Source organism: Ovis aries, chromosome 1 (genome assembly GCF_016772045.2).
Source record: "Ovis aries strain OAR_USU_Benz2616 breed Rambouillet chromosome 1, ARS-UI_Ramb_v3.0, whole genome shotgun sequence".
NCBI lineage: Eukaryota > Metazoa > Chordata > Mammalia > Artiodactyla > Bovidae > Ovis > Ovis aries.
This window is the reverse complement of record NC_056054.1, coordinates 93,733,381-93,750,564: the sequence shown is the minus strand read 5'-3', so window position 1 is coordinate 93,750,564 and position 17,184 is coordinate 93,733,381. Positions and strand designations below refer to the sequence as shown.

The following is a 17,184-nucleotide window of genomic DNA, read 5'->3' as shown; positions in this document are numbered from 1 at the left end:
GTACAGAGACACTTGAGGCTAGAGTGGTCCTGTGATTAGAGACCACAGCTGCGGCTGCACCCAGGATGGGAAGTGGGGGTGGAGGTGGGCCTTCTCTGAGGGTCTGAAAATCTTTCTCCTGACAGGTGTGTTCATCAAGAAACAGGTGTGGAGGCAGCAGTGGGGGGGTTTCAGCCATACCCCCTGCAGTATAGTCCATGGGGAAACCCGTTCCGGTGAGCTTGTCTCCTCAGACTACAAAAGGGCAGGAAGTTTCCCTCAGCCTGTGGTTCTGAAACTTGAATGTGAGTCAGCATCACCTGGAGACTTATTGAACAGATTGCTGGCTAGCGTCTCGCTCCATGGCCGTGGCTTGGCTGTGCTAACCAGTCCCCAGGTGATGCTGATGAGGCTGCCAGCCAGGGACGCATGCGCCGGGAAGCACCGCTCCAGATCAATCTTGCGCGGACATCTGGACCACAGAACTGATGAGGGCTGTGAGGCGGACTCCATTATAATAGCCATCTTTATTTGTAAAAATCCGAATATAAAATGTATTTCTTTCATACATTCCGAGTTTTCCATTTTACAAAAACAAAAAGGCACATAAAAACCTTCCCCACGGTTGTTTCCACAGACAGATGTTTCTCGGGCAACCCTCCCCCCCACCCCCACCCCCCCCAGAGAGCTACATGCTTCATTCCGGGACGTCTCGCTTCCCCACATGCTTCGGTGCTTTCCTACCAGGGTGGAATTCTGAATTCCAAGACTGAAGTACACAGAGAGGGGGTGGGTGGTGGGTGCAGAGCTTGCGGCGCGATGCTCCGCGGCGTGCAGGAGGGGCTAGTAGTAGGTCTCCTTCTCCACCCAGCCTGCGGGGAGCAGAGAGACAGAGGGGAGTGACTGTGAGCCTCGGGGAGCAGCTGACGGGGCCCTCAACTGCATGTGTTTTTAAGCGTAATGTTTTAGTTAGAAAGACGGTTTAGACTTCTGGGCCACGTTTCTACCACATCCTATTCAGGTTGTATTTGGTCAATTTTGAAACCTCAGTTGAGATCTCCATTCTGAGGATGGGCTGTGACTGGAGTTAGTTAGCGTCCCGTGGACTTAGCCAATCAGGCTGATTGTGGAGGAGCCCAGACACTTCGAAAGAAACAGAGCAAAAGCCAGAACTAGGCAGCCCTCCCCAGCCCCACTCCTAACTGAAAATGCCTGTACTCACCGCCAGGGCGTCGCCTGATGATGAGCTTCCGGACTTCGTCATACACGAAGATGAGAAGCGAGTAGGGGAAGGCACAGAACCACCAGGTAGGTCTGGAAGCAGAACCAGGCAGCAATTTACATGTGGACACCACTCAAAGGCAGGCAGAGACGGCACGTCAGCAAAGGGACAGCGAAACACATCAGCCCCAAGGGAAAAGCCAGGCACAGTGCCGGGTAACTGCTGAGCACTCACACAGAACTCTAACAACACCCCACTTCCCGGACGCTCAGAGCCTAGAGGCGCAGCAGAAAGCAGACTGCCTCCTTCACCTGGGTTTCCATGAGAACCGGCTGGTACTGTAGGTGAGCTTTTTTGTTGTTGACAATTCCAGAGCCAACAGGATATTTCCTCTTTTCCTTTGCTAAAATATTTAAGAAACTCAAGTACGTCTGTCTCATGTCCTGGCATTTGAAGATAAAAGAACTGCCAGTGTGGGTCATGACTGGTTTAATCATCCCCTGAATCTGGTCTCTGACAGTAGAGTTTAGGAGAGTCAGGAGTGTGCGGAGTCCCAGACCTGGGGAGTAAGCAGCTGAATCCTAGCAGAGATCTGAGGCCTTTGGGGACCCAGGGGCTACTACCACAGTCCCCAGCCTGGAGACAGGCACCCTGGGCAGCCTCTAGAGGAGGTTGACACTATGACTCCCAACTTCCCAGGGCAACCACAGGAGGAAGGCTGTCCCAGGGCAGAGCTCTGGCATCTCCCCCTCTTCCTGTCCGGTGTGTCCTCCACAGCTGCTAAAAGACAACTTCGCTTGACTTGGGGACCTTTGTAACTAAGCCACCTTCCACGTAAGTCCATACAAGTTCTCTCGCAAGTCACAGTAAAAGATGCTCAGAGGCATCAGTTTGTTTTGAGACTTCTCATTTTGGCCTTTTTAGAGAGCTCTGATCCTCTTAGCCTCCTCTTAAAACAATGGCCCAAGATGATAGAATTTAGCTTGGGCAAGGTTTGCCCCTGTCGTGTGCAAACTCTGTGCAGGGGGCTGGGAATACAAAGCCAAAAAAAAGACACGGTGGTCCTTGCTTTGAAGATTATAATCTAAGGCGTGCACAGTGACAACAATGGCAAAGGAGGGGTGCAGCTGCACGGGCCCAGGAAGCCAAGAGCACAGGGGGACAAGCCCCAAGGGAAGCAACCTGGAAGAACGGTCAGGGCTGATGAGTGGGAAGGGAACAGCCTCCCAAATATGAAGGCAGAGGAGGAGTGCTCAATTCACCTAAAGCAAGCCTGGATGGGTCCAAGGCTAGGAAGACCGTCTGGCACAGTAACGAGACCCTGGATGCCAGCCTACCCTTACCCCGCCGACAGGAAGACAGGGAACCCACGAGGTCTGGTTACTTCTGGGATGAGAACAGGGAGCAGTGCTGAGGGCAACAGGCTACTTGGGAGAGAGTCCAGATGGGTTAGAACAAGGATGGGAGACTGATGTTCAGATCACAAGTCCCGCTTTCTGTGGCTTAGCATATTCTAATGAGGATGCAGCTGCCTAACCTGAACCAGTCGGCAGATACCACAAACACACGCAATCCTTCAAAACACTCTTGGGAGTTTGTGGCAAATTCTGCATGTGAAAATTCAATCTCTCAAAGGTGTTGTCATTCACCATGTTCAAGGCCAGTCGGGTTCTGACCAAAGACAAGTGGCTGGCTTCCTCTGAATCTCTACCTATGCATGGTCTCCTGACACTACCAGGCCTCGACTATGAAGACCTCAGATTTGCGGCTCCACCATCCTCTTCTGAGAGCAGAGGAGTCAAGGCCCCAGAGATGAGGGGCTTGCGATGTGATGCCCATCACTCACTGGGTGAGCAAACCAAGATTTGGACTTGAGACCCCAACTTCACAGCTGAGGTTGTCCCCCGCTGGCCTCAAGACAACCAGGCTTTGGCGCTCAGCTCAGCTGGCTGGTGAGCAAGCCCAAGCGTCAGAGCCTGGGTGGCCCTAGCAACGCCGATTCCTGGTCTGCATCACTGAGTCAGCCTTCGTTTCCCAGTCCAGCGGAATTCTTATACCTATCAGCCGACAGCTCTGAAAAAAGACAGCTACTAACGTGCCATGGGAGGAACAAGCCATGCTGGTTATTTCCAACTTTTTGGACCTAAAAGAAGAGGGACTTACTTGAGGGGATACATCCTCAGGGCAACACCCATTCCAGGGCAGTAGGAAAGGAAAGCAGCAAGGGCTGTCTCTTCGAAGAGGCCAAATATTAAGATCTTGTTCCTAAAAACAAGGAGGGGCGAGAGGTTAAAAAACTACAAATAAAAGTATATCTCCTAACGTTTATTATTATTATTATTTTTAATGTGAACCACTTTTAAAGCCTTTATTGAATTTGTTACAATATTGCTTCTGCTTCATGTTTTGGTCTTTTTTGCCCTGAGGCATGTAGCTCCCTGACCAGGGTTCGAACCCACGTCCCCTGAATTGGGAGGTGAAATCTTAACCACTGGAGTGCCAGGGGAATCCCTACTATGTTTTACATGGCAGGTTGATGTCTTCTTAGGTCTTTATGTATTTGTACTTAGGAACCTGAGGTCAGATGAAAAAACCTAGAAAATGATATTTTGCTTCGTGAATTAGCTCCCCAAAGAAGATTCTAGAACTTCTGTCCAATGTGTCAGATGCTGGGCTTTTTATTTAGTACAGGGCTTAGACATCCATCACCACACCCGTCTTTGAGTTAAGACCCCCAACTATGGCCTACTCACTTCATCCCCTGCTGGAAGACGGAATTCCTCCTGGTCTTGCAGATGACCAAGTCAGCCCACTGCACCACCACGATGCTGACAAAGAAGGCCGTGTGGCAGGTGAATTCCACGATCTTCCTCTGTTCATAGGTCTGAAACGCACAAGGCAGGCCGATGAGCCTGGCTCTTGGCCCATGTGTCCAGAGCCCGTGAGACCCTGCCCTCTGGTGCTACAGGAGCTATGTCTGGCACTGGCAGGCGGAGAGCCCTCACTCACCCACTGCTGCCCATAGCTGTCCTCCACGTCGTTGATCCAACGGTCATCCCAGGTCACTCGGATGCCCAGCAGGTGATTAGGGAGGAAGCCGTTCTCAGCCATGATCACAAAGTAAGTGAAGAAGCCCCCCAGGGCCTGGATCATACCTGAGAAGTTGAAAAGAACTTGGGTGCCAGGGCCTGGTACAAGGCATCTGCAGGCACACTCTTCACCCACACCTGTTCCACTGTGAGTCACTTATTAGAGCTTAAAAGAGGGACCCGGCCCTTGTTCTTAAAACACCCACCTCTGTTCTTTGGTCATCTGCTTCTATCAGGACATGACCCTCAGGGGTAAAAATCCACATCCCCATTTTTAAATTCCTGAAAAAACATTATGACTCCTGTCCTATCTCTCAAAATTTTTACCCATGGCCTTTTTGCCAGCCACTGTGGAAATCATGAATGTGGCACTTTCTGACCTGATCCTCCACTTCCCCAATTCCAGGATCCTTCTCTCTGGGATCAACTCTTTGGGGTGGGATTTCATCCTATACTCTGGACCATTTTCCTACTTCAAAATTAGGCCTTTCTAGCCATCACTTTTCACTTTCATGCATTGGAGAAGGAATGGCAACCCACTCCAGTGTTCTTGCCTGGAGAATCCCAGGGATGGGGGAGCCTGGTGGGCTGCCATCTATGGGGTCACACAGAGTTGGACACGACTGAAGTGACTTAGCAGCAGCAACAGCAGCCATCAGCCAATTACTTTGTTGTCAGAAATGGTTAAATCAATCTTTGCCATATTTCCATAACATACTTGATTTGTCTCATTTTTACCCAAGTGTTCACAGTGATGCAATTAGCCCAGAAGAACAAGTTGCTGCTGGTGGCTTTATGAAGTTCTGCTAAAGGCAGTGTTTAGGATCAAGGGCATTTTCACTGTCCACCATCTAGACTACCTGTTAGCTGGTTCTGCTCCATGAGTGGAACAGAAATCAAGCACTGGGGGTGAGAAGAGGGAGGGTGCAGAGTTGCCGTGTGATGGTGACCAGTCAGCCAAACCTCCAGACTCCATTGGGTGCAGAGTGAAGAGTTTGCTGAGTCCAATCAGTGGTAGTACTTTATTTCCCCAGAAAAGCTGCCTTTGAGTGAATACTGCAGCTCTTAGGAGCAGTGCCTGGCATTCAAAAGGCTCTATGAGCAGGGGTGTTTCTCTGTTCTAAAGCAGATGAGCTCAGTTACAACTGCCCAATCTAAAGAACTAAGGTTTCTGGGAAGATGGCAAAAGATGTCTTCTCACATGGAAGGCAATCTAAAAAAAATCCCCAGCCTTACCCTAGGATCCTGGCTCATCTTAGATTTGGAAGTTACCCAACTTCTGAAGCCTCAGAACCCTGTCTGAGGCGGACACCACCCCTACAGATACTCGAAATCTGCCAGCTCACCAATCTGTCCGTAGGCCATGCTGATCAGCCGCTCGTTCACGAGTTTGTCTGTCTGGGGGTTTCTGGGCTGTCTCTTCATGATGTCGCTCTCAGCTTGCTCATAAGCCAGGGAGATAGCAGGGACCTGAAGGAAGGGCGAGAAGTCATCAGATACCGGCAAGCTCATGCTGTGACCCTTTTGTTCTCAAATTCTTGCTCTCCCTTAAAAAAAGTTTTTCATAACAAGATATTACAAGTCCCCCCTTTTTTTAAAAAAAAAAAAAGGGCAAAATGATACAAAAGGGAAGATTCCTATCTGATAAATAGGTATTGACAGCTGTCTTAAAGAATGATTTAACACTGAATCTTTGATGCTGAGGCTGCCACACACAGGCCAAAAAATTCTCGGTAGTGACATTCCAAAATGCTGGCCACGGGGACCCAGAGAGCACAGTGAGTGCTAATGCCACACCTGAGCACTGTGACGTGTGTAAGGTGCGCCAGTCACTCACCATGTCTGTTCCCAAGTCTATGCAGAGGATGGTGACGGTCCCCAGGGGGAGTGGAATGTTTGCAATAATAAATATCAGGAAGGGGGTAATCTCAGGAATGTTACTGGTGAGGGTATAAGCAATGGATTTCTTCAAGTTATCAAAGATCAGACGACCTGTGAAAACAAGATTGTTTTGACTGTAGAGCTTAATGAAAAGGACCGGAAATCACACACAGAAATGGCTACTGCTCAGCAGCATCTGGGCCAGGTTTCATGCAGCACTCTCACCTTCCTCTACTCCAGTCACAATTGAAGCAAAGTTGTCATCTAGGAGGATCATGTCAGCAGCTTGCTTAGACACGTCTGAGCCTGCAATCCCCATGGCAACCCCAATGTCTGCCTTCTTCAAAGCCGGGGAGTCATTGACACCGTCTCCAGTTACAGCCACAATGGCACCCTGCCAGGAAAAGCAGTGGAATTGCGTGGCTGGGCATGAGTGCGGTGCAGCCTCTATTTGCTTCTCATTACAGACACTGCTCCTTTCCCACTGAGACTCATCTAGACTTAGAACTATCGCAGCCAGGAACGCACACAGCTAATACCACACAGCAGGATCCAGGAGACACCCCCACCTTGTTCACAAGGTCTACATGAAGCCGTGACTCGGGTGAGTGTCACTCAGGAAAGCCCCACCTCCTCTAGGTACATCACCCCCAGGTCTCTCCGAGGTATGGGATGACCCCCTGGGCATTCACATCCCCCGTGTGGACATCAGGACCCTGCACTGCTCCTCTGGTGCTGAGTGCTGAAGCTCCGACTCTGGGCCACAGCAAAGACTAGTACAGCAGAGTATGTGTCTTGGCTAAACCATGATCCAGTCACCATCCTCTACGCCTGGAGCTTCTTACTGGCCCATGTGTACTGAGACAGAGAGGCGCTAGCTGGCTCAGGTTTCCAGCACTGTTGCCTTGCTTTTTGTCTACACTGAGGCCAGCAGCGTCTGAAAGAGCCCGCCCCAGCTGTGTGCCGACCTGTCTCTGGCAGCCTTCCACAATGATGAGCTTCTGCTGCGGAGAGGTCCTGGCGAACACAATCTCCGTGTGGTACTTCAAAATGTCATCCAGTTGCTCGGGAGTCATGTCCTTCAGATCACTTCCATGCACCACGCAGGCCCTGGCATCCCTACGATCAGGACCAAAAAAAAAAAAAAAAACCACAAATAAAGGTCACCTGTCTGTCCCTTCTTCACTGAGAACAAAAGTTATCTCACTACGCAGAGTTGTGTTGCTTGCTCAGTCATATCCGACTCTCTGTGACCCCAGAGGCTGTAGCCCATCAGGCTCCTCTGTCCATGGGATTCTCTAGGCAAGAATACTGGAGTGGATTGCCATTTCCTCCTCCAGGGGATCTTCCCGACCTGGGGATTGAACCCAGGTCTCTGGCATTGCAGGTGGATTCTTTACCATCTGAGCCACCAGGGAAGCATAACACCATAAAGCCAGGGGGAACTGTCCCATTAAGTAAAAGGTATTACCTGTGCAGTGTTTTACAGGTTATAAAGCATACTCATGTATATTATCTCATTCAAGATTCACGACCACCATGAGGCAGGCCTGTCTCTCACATTCCTTACCCCATGTTTACAGGATGCATCAAAACAACATAACTAACTTTTAGACACTGGAAGAGCTGACGAAAGACCAAACCCAAAGTAGGCCAAAGTAGGCTTCGGTGGGGGTGGCGCTAAGCCTTAACAAAACATTAAAAAAGCAAATCTAATTTGTCTCAAGTCATCTATTTCACTTTATTGCCAAAATTCGCCTTTCTGGCTTGAGTCGTAGTGCTTTGCCCATTTTGTTAGTGTGGACCTGAAAATGACAAGGTGCTAGGTGCTGGGCAGTAAGGAGAGAGGGGAACAGCATGAACTCAGAAGCCTGACTGCTGAGTGTACTGCGAGACTCGGCCTCAGCTTCCCTGCTCTGCAAGCTGGGAGCACTACCAACCTCTGTGGGTTTCTGTAGCAAATGCTTAGAACAGTAAGCACCATCTAAGTGTTGCTTACAATGATTGCTTTATTGAAAACCCTCCCTGGGGTGTTCAGGGCTGGTGCACTGGGATGACCCTGAGGGATGGGATGGGATGGGGCGGGAGGTGAGAAGGAGGGTCAGGATGGGGAACACATGTACACCCATGGCTGATTCACGTGAATGTATGGCAAAAACCACCTCAATATTGTCAAGTAATTAACCTCCAATTAAATTAAAAAAAAAAAAAAGGAAGAAAACTCTCCCTGGGAACAAGGCTGCTTTCTGCCACTGAAGGGGCCTCCCTACCCAGAGTAACCCTAGAAGGAAACCATGTAGAACCAAGCTGAAGATGCCCAACCACCAGCATCTGCACATTCAAGGCAGCAGTGCTGACCTTCCCGCCTTACCTGGGATTCACCTGGCTCACTGGGATGTTGAGGCGGGCAGCAATGTCTTCTACAGTCTCATTCCCTTCTGAGATGATGCCCACGCCTTTGGCAATGGCTTTGGCAGTGATGGGATGGTCTCCGGTGACCATGATGACCTGTGGCAAAAAAAGAGGACAATCTGCTGAATGCAGCTGCCAAGCAAATGACCTTGAGAAGTCTTACAAGTGGGCAGGAATAAATATCACGGATGACTCAGCCTGCAACATCAAAGGGAAAGAAACGCAAATAGAAAACTGATAAACACGAACTAGCCCAAAACACAAACACAAGTTCACAGAAGACACCAAGCAAAACCCAGATTTTATCTTGGCACACAATCACACAGGATAAACAGCTATCTTTTTCTTTTTACACCATCAAACAAAGATACTCAAATTCACTAAACCCAACAACAACAAAAAAGGATGAAAATCTCATGCTGGTGCGTAATAGGGCCCACACATTGCTGGTCAGCATCCTGAAACTGGCCCAATTCGGAGGGAAAGCAATAAGTAACAAGAATTCAAATCAGTTGCTGTTCTTTTTGACCCTACGATTACATTAAGAATATAATCAAAGTGGTAGGAGATGAGTTTTTACAAAGCTTTTCAGAGCAGTATTACTCATGAGAATGAGAAGTTGGAAATAAGCCAAACGGCCGGTAACACTGCAGACTGTACAACCCACACTGAATCGGCGCACCTGAACACTCTGCAACTTAAGACAGAGTATATACACCAGACATTCCCTTCAAAACAACTATCTGAAAACACAAGACAGGCATTCACTGCATGATGAGTACTAATTTAGAATAAGGCAAATATTTCAAAATTTAAAACCTTACCAAGTCTTCAGCACTTTTTAATTTGCTCAGTTACATTTCTCTTAAAGGTTTTTTTTTTTTTTTTTTTAACTTTTTGATCCCTCATCTGGGGCTTACACCGACATTTTAATACCATTTGGCTTTCTCCGGGGTAACTAAAAAGCTTTGGAGATGAAAAATCGATCCTCCAGGTGAGAAACACCAGCGATCACATGGACCCTGAGGGGCACTAAGGAGGGTGCCCAGAACTGCTAAGAGGTGATGCCACGGTGGGGTGGGGGCAGTACCTTGATTCCAGCACTTCGGCATTTGCCCACAGCATCTGGGACAGCAGCCCGTGGTGGGTCAATCATGGAGATGAGCCCCACGAAGCAGAGATTATCAACAGGGAAGTTCACATCGTCGGTGTCAAACTGGAAGCCTTCAGGAAACTGCTCATCTGGCAGCATCAAGTGGCAGAAACCTGCAGGAGGGCAGGGAGTCTGTGAGGACTTCCGGTGATAGAGGAAGCTGCAGGATACCAGCTTGTTGTGCAGCAGTTTGTTAGTTTGGAAAGCTTTTTTAAAATTCTACTTTTATAACCAAATGAGTTTCACTGAACATTTATGAATGATACGGAGTCCTTGGAAACCACGCTATACAGACAGAATCCATTACCAAGCCTCAGAGGATGAGGCTCTGTTTAATGTGGAGAAATGGGAGTCTGAGCACCATGGTTTCAGTCCCAAATTGGGAAAGGAGTAGGTCAAGGTTGTATATTGTCAACCTGCTTATTTAACTTATACGCAGAGTACATTGTGAGAAATGCCGGGCTGGATGAAGCACAAACTGGAATTAAGATTGTTGGGAGAAATATCAATAACCTCAGATACACAGATGGCACCGCCCTTATGGCAGAAAGCGAAGAGGAACTAAGGAGCCTCTTGATGAGTGTGAAAGAGGAAAGTGGAAAAGGTGACTTAAAACTCAACATTCAAAAACTAAGATCATGGCATCCAGTCCCACTACTTCATGACAAATAGATGGGGAAACAATGGAAACAGTGACAGACTTTATTTTGGGGGCTCCAAAATCACTGCAGATGGTGACTGCAGCCATGAAATTAAAAGAGCCTTGCTCCTTGGAAGAAAAGCTATGACAAACCTACACAGCATATTAAAAAGCACAGACATTACTTTACTGACAAAGGTCCATATAGTCAAAGCTATGATTTTTCCATCATGCACAGATGTGAGAGCTGGACTATAAAGAAGGCTGAGTGCCAAAGAATTGATGCTTTTGAACTGTGGTGCTGGACAAGACTCTTGAGAGTCCCCTGGACAGCAAGGAGAGCCAACCAGTCCATCTGAAAGGAAATCAGTGCTAAATATTCATTGGAAGAACTGACGCTGAAGCTGAAGCTCCAATACTTTGGCCACCTGATGTGAAGAACTGACTCACTGGAAGAGCCTGATGCTGGGAAAGACTGAAGGCGGGAGGAGAAGGGGACGACAGAGGATGAAATGGTTGGATGGCATGACCGACTCGATGGACAGGAGTTAGAGCAAGCTCCAGGAGTTGGTGATGGGCAGGGAAGCCTAGAGTGCTGCAGTCCATGGGGTCGCAGAGTCAGACATGACTGAGCAATTGAATGGAAGTGAACTGAGACCCGCCCCCTCATTTACTTGGACTTTGGCACATGATGTGATTACTTGTCTCTCCTCTCCTCTCTGGATAAAAAAACCAAGGCCATGGGTCTACTCACTGTTCATCTAACCAAAACATACACTGCTGAGCAGCTGTGTAGAAGAAAGAGGCCAAGCTTCCAGGATAAATGCAGATCAGACACACTCTGCCCAAGGGGTTCATCATCTAGTACTGTTGTTAATACAAGAATTGTGATACTCAAGACATTTCTTTCGATGTTGTGTGGAGGTTACAACGTCCTTTAAAGTTATATCAGGTGCTTTGTGGACTCATAGGAGAGACTGCTTCTACTGTGGGGTGGTGGAGGTGCAGAAACAGAAAAAAAAAAACAAACCCACACTTAAGAATGACCTTTCAGTTGAATAGAGACCTAAGATACCTCAAGTTAGACTGAAGAGCAGGTAAGAACAAGAGTATGGGGACCAGGTAATCAGTTCTATCTAAGTTACTCAACTAAGGAGAACAGAGGAATTACATTCATTTTTTTATCTGTACAAAAGATGACAGATGCTACTTTCCCTATGACACACTGGGTGAACGTGCTTCTTGTCCGCAGTGGCTGACACAGAACAGGTGGCATCTGAGGCTCCAAGTTCACCATTCACCTAATCTGGGAGCTGGTAACACAAGTGCCCAGGTAAATTCACAGCCATTCTGTGGCAGCCGGGAAGCGGCTTTATTCTAGATACCCTAGGAATGAATGAATTTTCATTTCATGAAGCCTACAGATCACGGACATAGCAGCAAAAGCCAGACAACAACTCTCTTCCCCTCCTTTTCTGAGCAAACAGAACTGACCAGCTTGAGACCAAAGGTCTAAGTCAGAATCAGAGGCAAACCGGCAGGATTTTGTTGCCCGGTGTCTGCCGTGTTTATGGTTTTCAAAACAAAGGGGGCAAATAAAGGGAAGTTAACGAGAAGCAGAGGTTAACGCGGTGACTTGCAATTGTTTCCCAGACAGTCAGCGTACCCAGCACACGTTCTCCCAGGCCACCCAGCTCCAGGTAGGCATTCTGAAAGGCGTCCTTCAGCTCCTCGTCCAGGGGCTGCTCCTTGCCATGGATGAGGATGGAGCTGCAGCGATCCAGGATCCTCTCCGGAGCACCTTTCATCACCAGTAGGTGCCGGGGCTCACCTGCATTGGCATTCTTGTGGATGGATAACTGTAAAGAATGGTAAGCATGCAAACGTTAGACAGCTGGGCCTGACAGCCCAGGGAGGGAGTTTTGTTTTGCTTTTTTTTTCCTGTGGCTGTGACATGTGGCTTGTGGGATCTTAGTCCCTGACTAGGGATTGAACCCAGACCCTTGGCAGTGAAAGTACATCCTAACCAGTGGAGCACTAGGTAAGTTCCTAATAATTGTTCTGAAAGATACAAGATCCCTTATTTCTGAATTTAGTGTATTACACCCTGTAGCACACTTTGAATGCTACAAAGGAAATGAGTGTGGCAAGGTGCTCATGCATCCCTGACACATGTTCATGTACACAATTTTCCCAAAGAAAATCCAAACAGGGACTGGCAGACTCATGCGCACCTGCAGCCCTGCCCAGCCCTCTCCCCCATCCCCACACCCACTCCAGCCCACAAAGGAGAACTCCAAAGGGCCTGGACAACACGCTAGAAAGAAGAGGCTCCATTTATCCTACTAATGTTCAAATAAATTAGAATTTTCTACACGGACACAGATGTCAAATTCAAGCACTCATAAAGAGTGTGACTAATTTGTTTTTAGAAAGCATTTAAACCTGGAAAATTCCAAAAGGGTGGAGGGATCTTTTTCTAGCCTATGTCCTTCCTTTCTGTGCCCCCTAGCAATGAGGCCCCAGATCCTCAGACCTGGTACTTGTTGGTGGAGTTGAACGGGATCTCGACGATCTTGGCATATCTCTCTCTCATCTCCTTCACAGAACCGCAGCACACCTCAATGCACTTCAGAAGCGCAGACTCTGATGCATCACCTGCTACAGCCCGCTGTGAACAGATGTCTCCATTAGTCACCCTGAAAGCGCTTCGCCCTGTAGCACATCAGCACTACACTACCGAAACCCAGGAGAAAGCCTGGACTGTCTTCCCATCTGACAGAAGAGTGGAGGTGGGCGAGGAAGAGCACCATTCTGGGGTGTGACCACCCATCACAGTCCTTTATTCTCAAATTCCAAACTCTTCCTGGCCTGCCCTCGTCACCCTACCCAAACTGGTGCAAGGTGTCACTGAGCCCTGGGGGAGGCATGACACTCTTCCAACCCACTCCAGCCTTTTTTTTTTTTTTAAGCTTCCCTGGGCCTGCTGAGAAGTCTCAAAGACAGTATTATTCCCAACCACCTATTTCTAGTTATGAATCAGAAAATACAGAGTGAGAATGTAAATAGTTATAGTCCCCTTCACCGCCCTGCAATTTAAGAAGAAAACGCCCTGGGTTCTCAGGATGGAGGGCAAATGGTCTGTGTCAAAGACTAAGCAGGACTTTACGCTCCAAACATAATTTAATTGTGCAGGATTATCTGGGCCTGAATGATGCGAACTGAAAGTTATTATTAGTTCCAACACTAATGTCATCAGCTCCCGTTTTAGTTGAAGCCCACACTTCACATATCACGCATTTTGTGCGCTATACACTGTGGCACATTTTGACACACTAAAAAGCACTTTCGGCTATACTCAACTTCCACACAGAAGAGTATTTTACAACTGTGGCACACCAGACCACACGTGCAGATGGGCAAATGAATGCTCCCTTATAGATATGGGAGTTCTTTTTAATAAGAAATGTGGCCAGGTTTTGTAAGAAGCAGGAAGTAGGATCACTTTAATAAAAGGCAATTATCAAAGCAGAATAGGGTTGTAGGTCCCTCTTTTTTTTTGATAATGTCATTAACATAACATGGCCCCAGACCCCTGAAATAACTTAGAAACAGTAGCTCATGCTACCTTTCTGGAACTTTGAAATGAAAAAAGGTTGGATATTTATGAGTCCTCATGCTCAAAGCCTAGAAAGTTCCACTTTGAGGTAAAGAAAACGAAGAAGCAGGCCATCTCAAGCTTTATCCCAAGATGAGCCAACATCCCCAAATCAACATCGATTCAATGCCAAGAAACTCCTTTAAAGAATAAAGGAGCCCCATCCTCAAAACAGAGGTCATCTCCGTTCCATCTGAGCCATATTCTCTTGGACAACACAGTTTCTACCCAGATCCACCACAGGCAGCTTCGGGGAGAGTGAGCCACCCCAAGGGGCTCCATGTAGCTCCTCTCGGCCTCAAGGGCCTTGTATAGCTCATGACCTTTCTGGGACCGAGTCTTTACTGGGTCACACCGTAATATCTTAGTCATTGCAAATTTCATGTGAATTCCAGGAGGCTGAGCTTAATTAGCTTATTTTTGCATCATTAGTAAGCAAGCTAAGAACAAATAAGATAAGAGAAATAGCTGAGCTATTTTAAGAAAATAAATGGCTTAAGGGATTGGCTGGAATCTGCTGTATCATAATTTGCAAATACGATTATCGGGTCACAAAAGTAGCCCTCGCTGTCCACTAGGTGAGGTGATTAGGATATAAACTCAAGAGGAGTCAAGCTGGGTTTTACAAGTTAGGTGGACGGCCTGCCCCCCACTCTCACTTTAGTCAGTTTTTCCCATACATTCCCCCTTTACTGATCTTTATGGACCACAGGGTACTGTAAGTACTTGGGGATCTACAGGCAATACAACTCAGGTTACACACAGCAAAGAGTTACATACCATTCCAAGTGTCTTACAATAGACAACGATTTTACAATACCCAAAGGTCACGTGCTTTTTAAAGCGAACCTTCAGGCGGTGGTTCCGGTGTGGCCTGTGCACAACCTGAAGGCAATCTTAACAGAGCTGCTGAGCATACCTTCAGGATAGGCAGGTTATCCTGGTTAGCCTGAAACACGGCCCTGTTACAAAGACCTGCAATTCTGGACAGAGCGAGCCAGGTGGCCGAAGTCTTGTCAAATGAAACACCTGGTAGAGGCAAAAAGAGATAAGAAGAAAGTGCTTAGCTTTGTCCTGAAGTCCCATAAAGATGTGAAATGGCACACCTCCTTTCCCCATAAACTAGTCAGGTTTCAGGCATTTTTCCAACCATGCTTGAATTGACATGCAAAAAACCAAAACGAAATCCCCAAACCAGAAACGTCGAAAACCCAGGACGTTCTACCAAATGATAAACTTCAGGCAGGGGAGGCTGAGCTGTGGGGGCGGGCCGGCCTCACCGCTCTGATTCTCTGTCGTGTCCGCCTCATGGATTTGGTTGTCGAACCACATGTGGGCCACTGTCATTCGGTTCTGGGTCAGAGTTCCAGTTTTGTCTGAGCAGATGGTGGACGTGGATCCCAAGGTCTCCACAGCCTCCAGGTTCTTCACTAAGCAGTTCTTCCTGGCCATGCGCTTGGCAGTCAGGGTCAGGCACACCTAAAGCATTGGGAAGAGATTATTAATACTTCAAATGGCCAGGCAGCCATTCTGTAGGAACTCTGGCTACCCCTGCCCCCAGAGAAGTCTTTCTTAAAACTAAATCTCTCTAACCTTTCTCTGAAGTCAGAAGAAATAATAACGGTCACGCGTATATGGGGCTCCTTCCACCCCCTCCAAAAAGGCTACTAAGCAAAGTGAAAACAGTCAGGATTTACCATATTCTGCTTTTCCCACTTAGCCCTAAGTCCTTCTCCTTTCTGGGCTACACTGTTCTGGATCATGTGATAACTCAAGGGGGAAAAAAAAAGTATGCTTCTGGGTTACTATCTTCCACATAACAATGTGCTGAGGTCTTCTCACTGTTTAACCCTACCCAGCTGGGTCCGAAGAAAACCCACATATAAACACATGCGAGAAAAAAAAACCAAAAAACCAAGTCGGCAGCCCCCTAGGAGAGGGTAGTGGATGAACCTCACACTGAGGCAGGCCTTCCGAGTGGGCAAGCATCACCTTTCCCCAGCCTCTTACCGTGACGGTGGCCAGCAAACCCTCTGGCACATTGGCTACAATGATGCCGATGAGGAAGATGACAGCCTCCAACCAGGTGTACTCAAGGATCAGAGAAAGGATGAAGAAAGACACGCCCAGGAACACAGCCACACCCGTGATGATGTGGATAAAATGTTCAATTTCCGCAGCGATGGGAGTCTGGCCCCCTTCCAGCCCAGAAGCCAGGGTGGCAATTCTGCCCATCACGGTTCGATCCCCGGTGTACACAACAATGCCACGTGCAGTGCCTTAAAAAAAGAGTACGGGAAATTGTACCCGATGTTATCAGGGAAGCTGCAGAATCTGCACAACTACACACCAGGGTTGAAAAAAGAGAAGAAACCCCCATAATTTTAAGAGCCACGTCTTTGGTGGTATATGCTGTTTGTTTTAAACTATATGGACTCTGGCAAAGGGATTTCACTCCATTAGCAGGACCAGAGCTCCAAACCTTACTTGAGCTTAGCGTTGCCAACACAAGAGGGACATGTGAGGCACAGGGAACAGGGGAAAAGCAGCCACGAGGTTTACTGTGTCTTCCTGCCAGCATGCCAACTGCTTCTGCCATGTTTGACTGAAGCGGTCAAAAATGGGGACCCATAAAACAAAGAGAAATTGTAGCCGCGGGGTTATTTTTTTTGGTGATTGTCATTAAAGCCCAAGATAAATGCCACGCTGTGCTGAAGAGTGCTTCAAAATGGTCCTACCTTCAACACAGTTGGTTGAAAAAAAGGCAATGTTCCGTGTCTCTAGAGGATTTTCATTGGTGAAATCCGGAGACCTGGTCTGTGGCTCTGATTCTCCCGTGAGTGAGGAGTTATCCACCTGCCCGTGAATAAAGTCAAACATGTCACATGAGCAACACGAGCCTTCTCTGGGGCTGCGGGACCACTCCATTCCCTCTGCCCCAAGCACGGAGGCTGTTTAAACCTACCTTGCAGCCATTCGCGGAAATGATCCTGAGATCAGCAGGAATTCGATCCCCTCCTTTCACTTCCACCAGGTCTCCGACGACAACTTCTTCCGCATTTATGCTCATTTTTTCACCATTTCGAATCACGAGAGCTTGCTTTTGGAAGGGGAGACGTTTACACCATTCCATCAAGTAAAAATGGATAC

General features: G+C 47.9%; 1 protein-coding gene across 2 annotated transcripts in view; it reads right to left on the bottom strand.

Moving 5' to 3' along the window:
• Nucleotides 1–487: 487 nt before the first annotated feature.
• Nucleotides 488–17,184, bottom strand: part of ATP1A1 (ATPase Na+/K+ transporting subunit alpha 1) — a 32,832-nt gene continuing 16,135 nt past the window's right edge. For both annotated transcript variants that reach the window (NM_001009360.1, XM_027968332.3), the window contains 18 exon segments: nt 488–851; nt 1,202–1,293; nt 3,365–3,466; nt 3,955–4,085; nt 4,211–4,356; nt 5,637–5,760; nt 6,128–6,282; nt 6,397–6,565; nt 7,140–7,290; nt 8,543–8,679; nt 9,674–9,849; nt 12,043–12,235; nt 12,913–13,047; nt 14,954–15,063; nt 15,315–15,513; nt 16,045–16,313; nt 16,773–16,890; nt 17,000–17,134. In NM_001009360.1, coding sequence (NP_001009360.1) covers nt 823–851; nt 1,202–1,293; nt 3,365–3,466; nt 3,955–4,085; nt 4,211–4,356; nt 5,637–5,760; nt 6,128–6,282; nt 6,397–6,565; nt 7,140–7,290; nt 8,543–8,679; nt 9,674–9,849; nt 12,043–12,235; nt 12,913–13,047; nt 14,954–15,063; nt 15,315–15,513; nt 16,045–16,313; nt 16,773–16,890; nt 17,000–17,134 — 2,571 coding nt within the window. In that variant the 3' untranslated portion in view covers nt 488–822.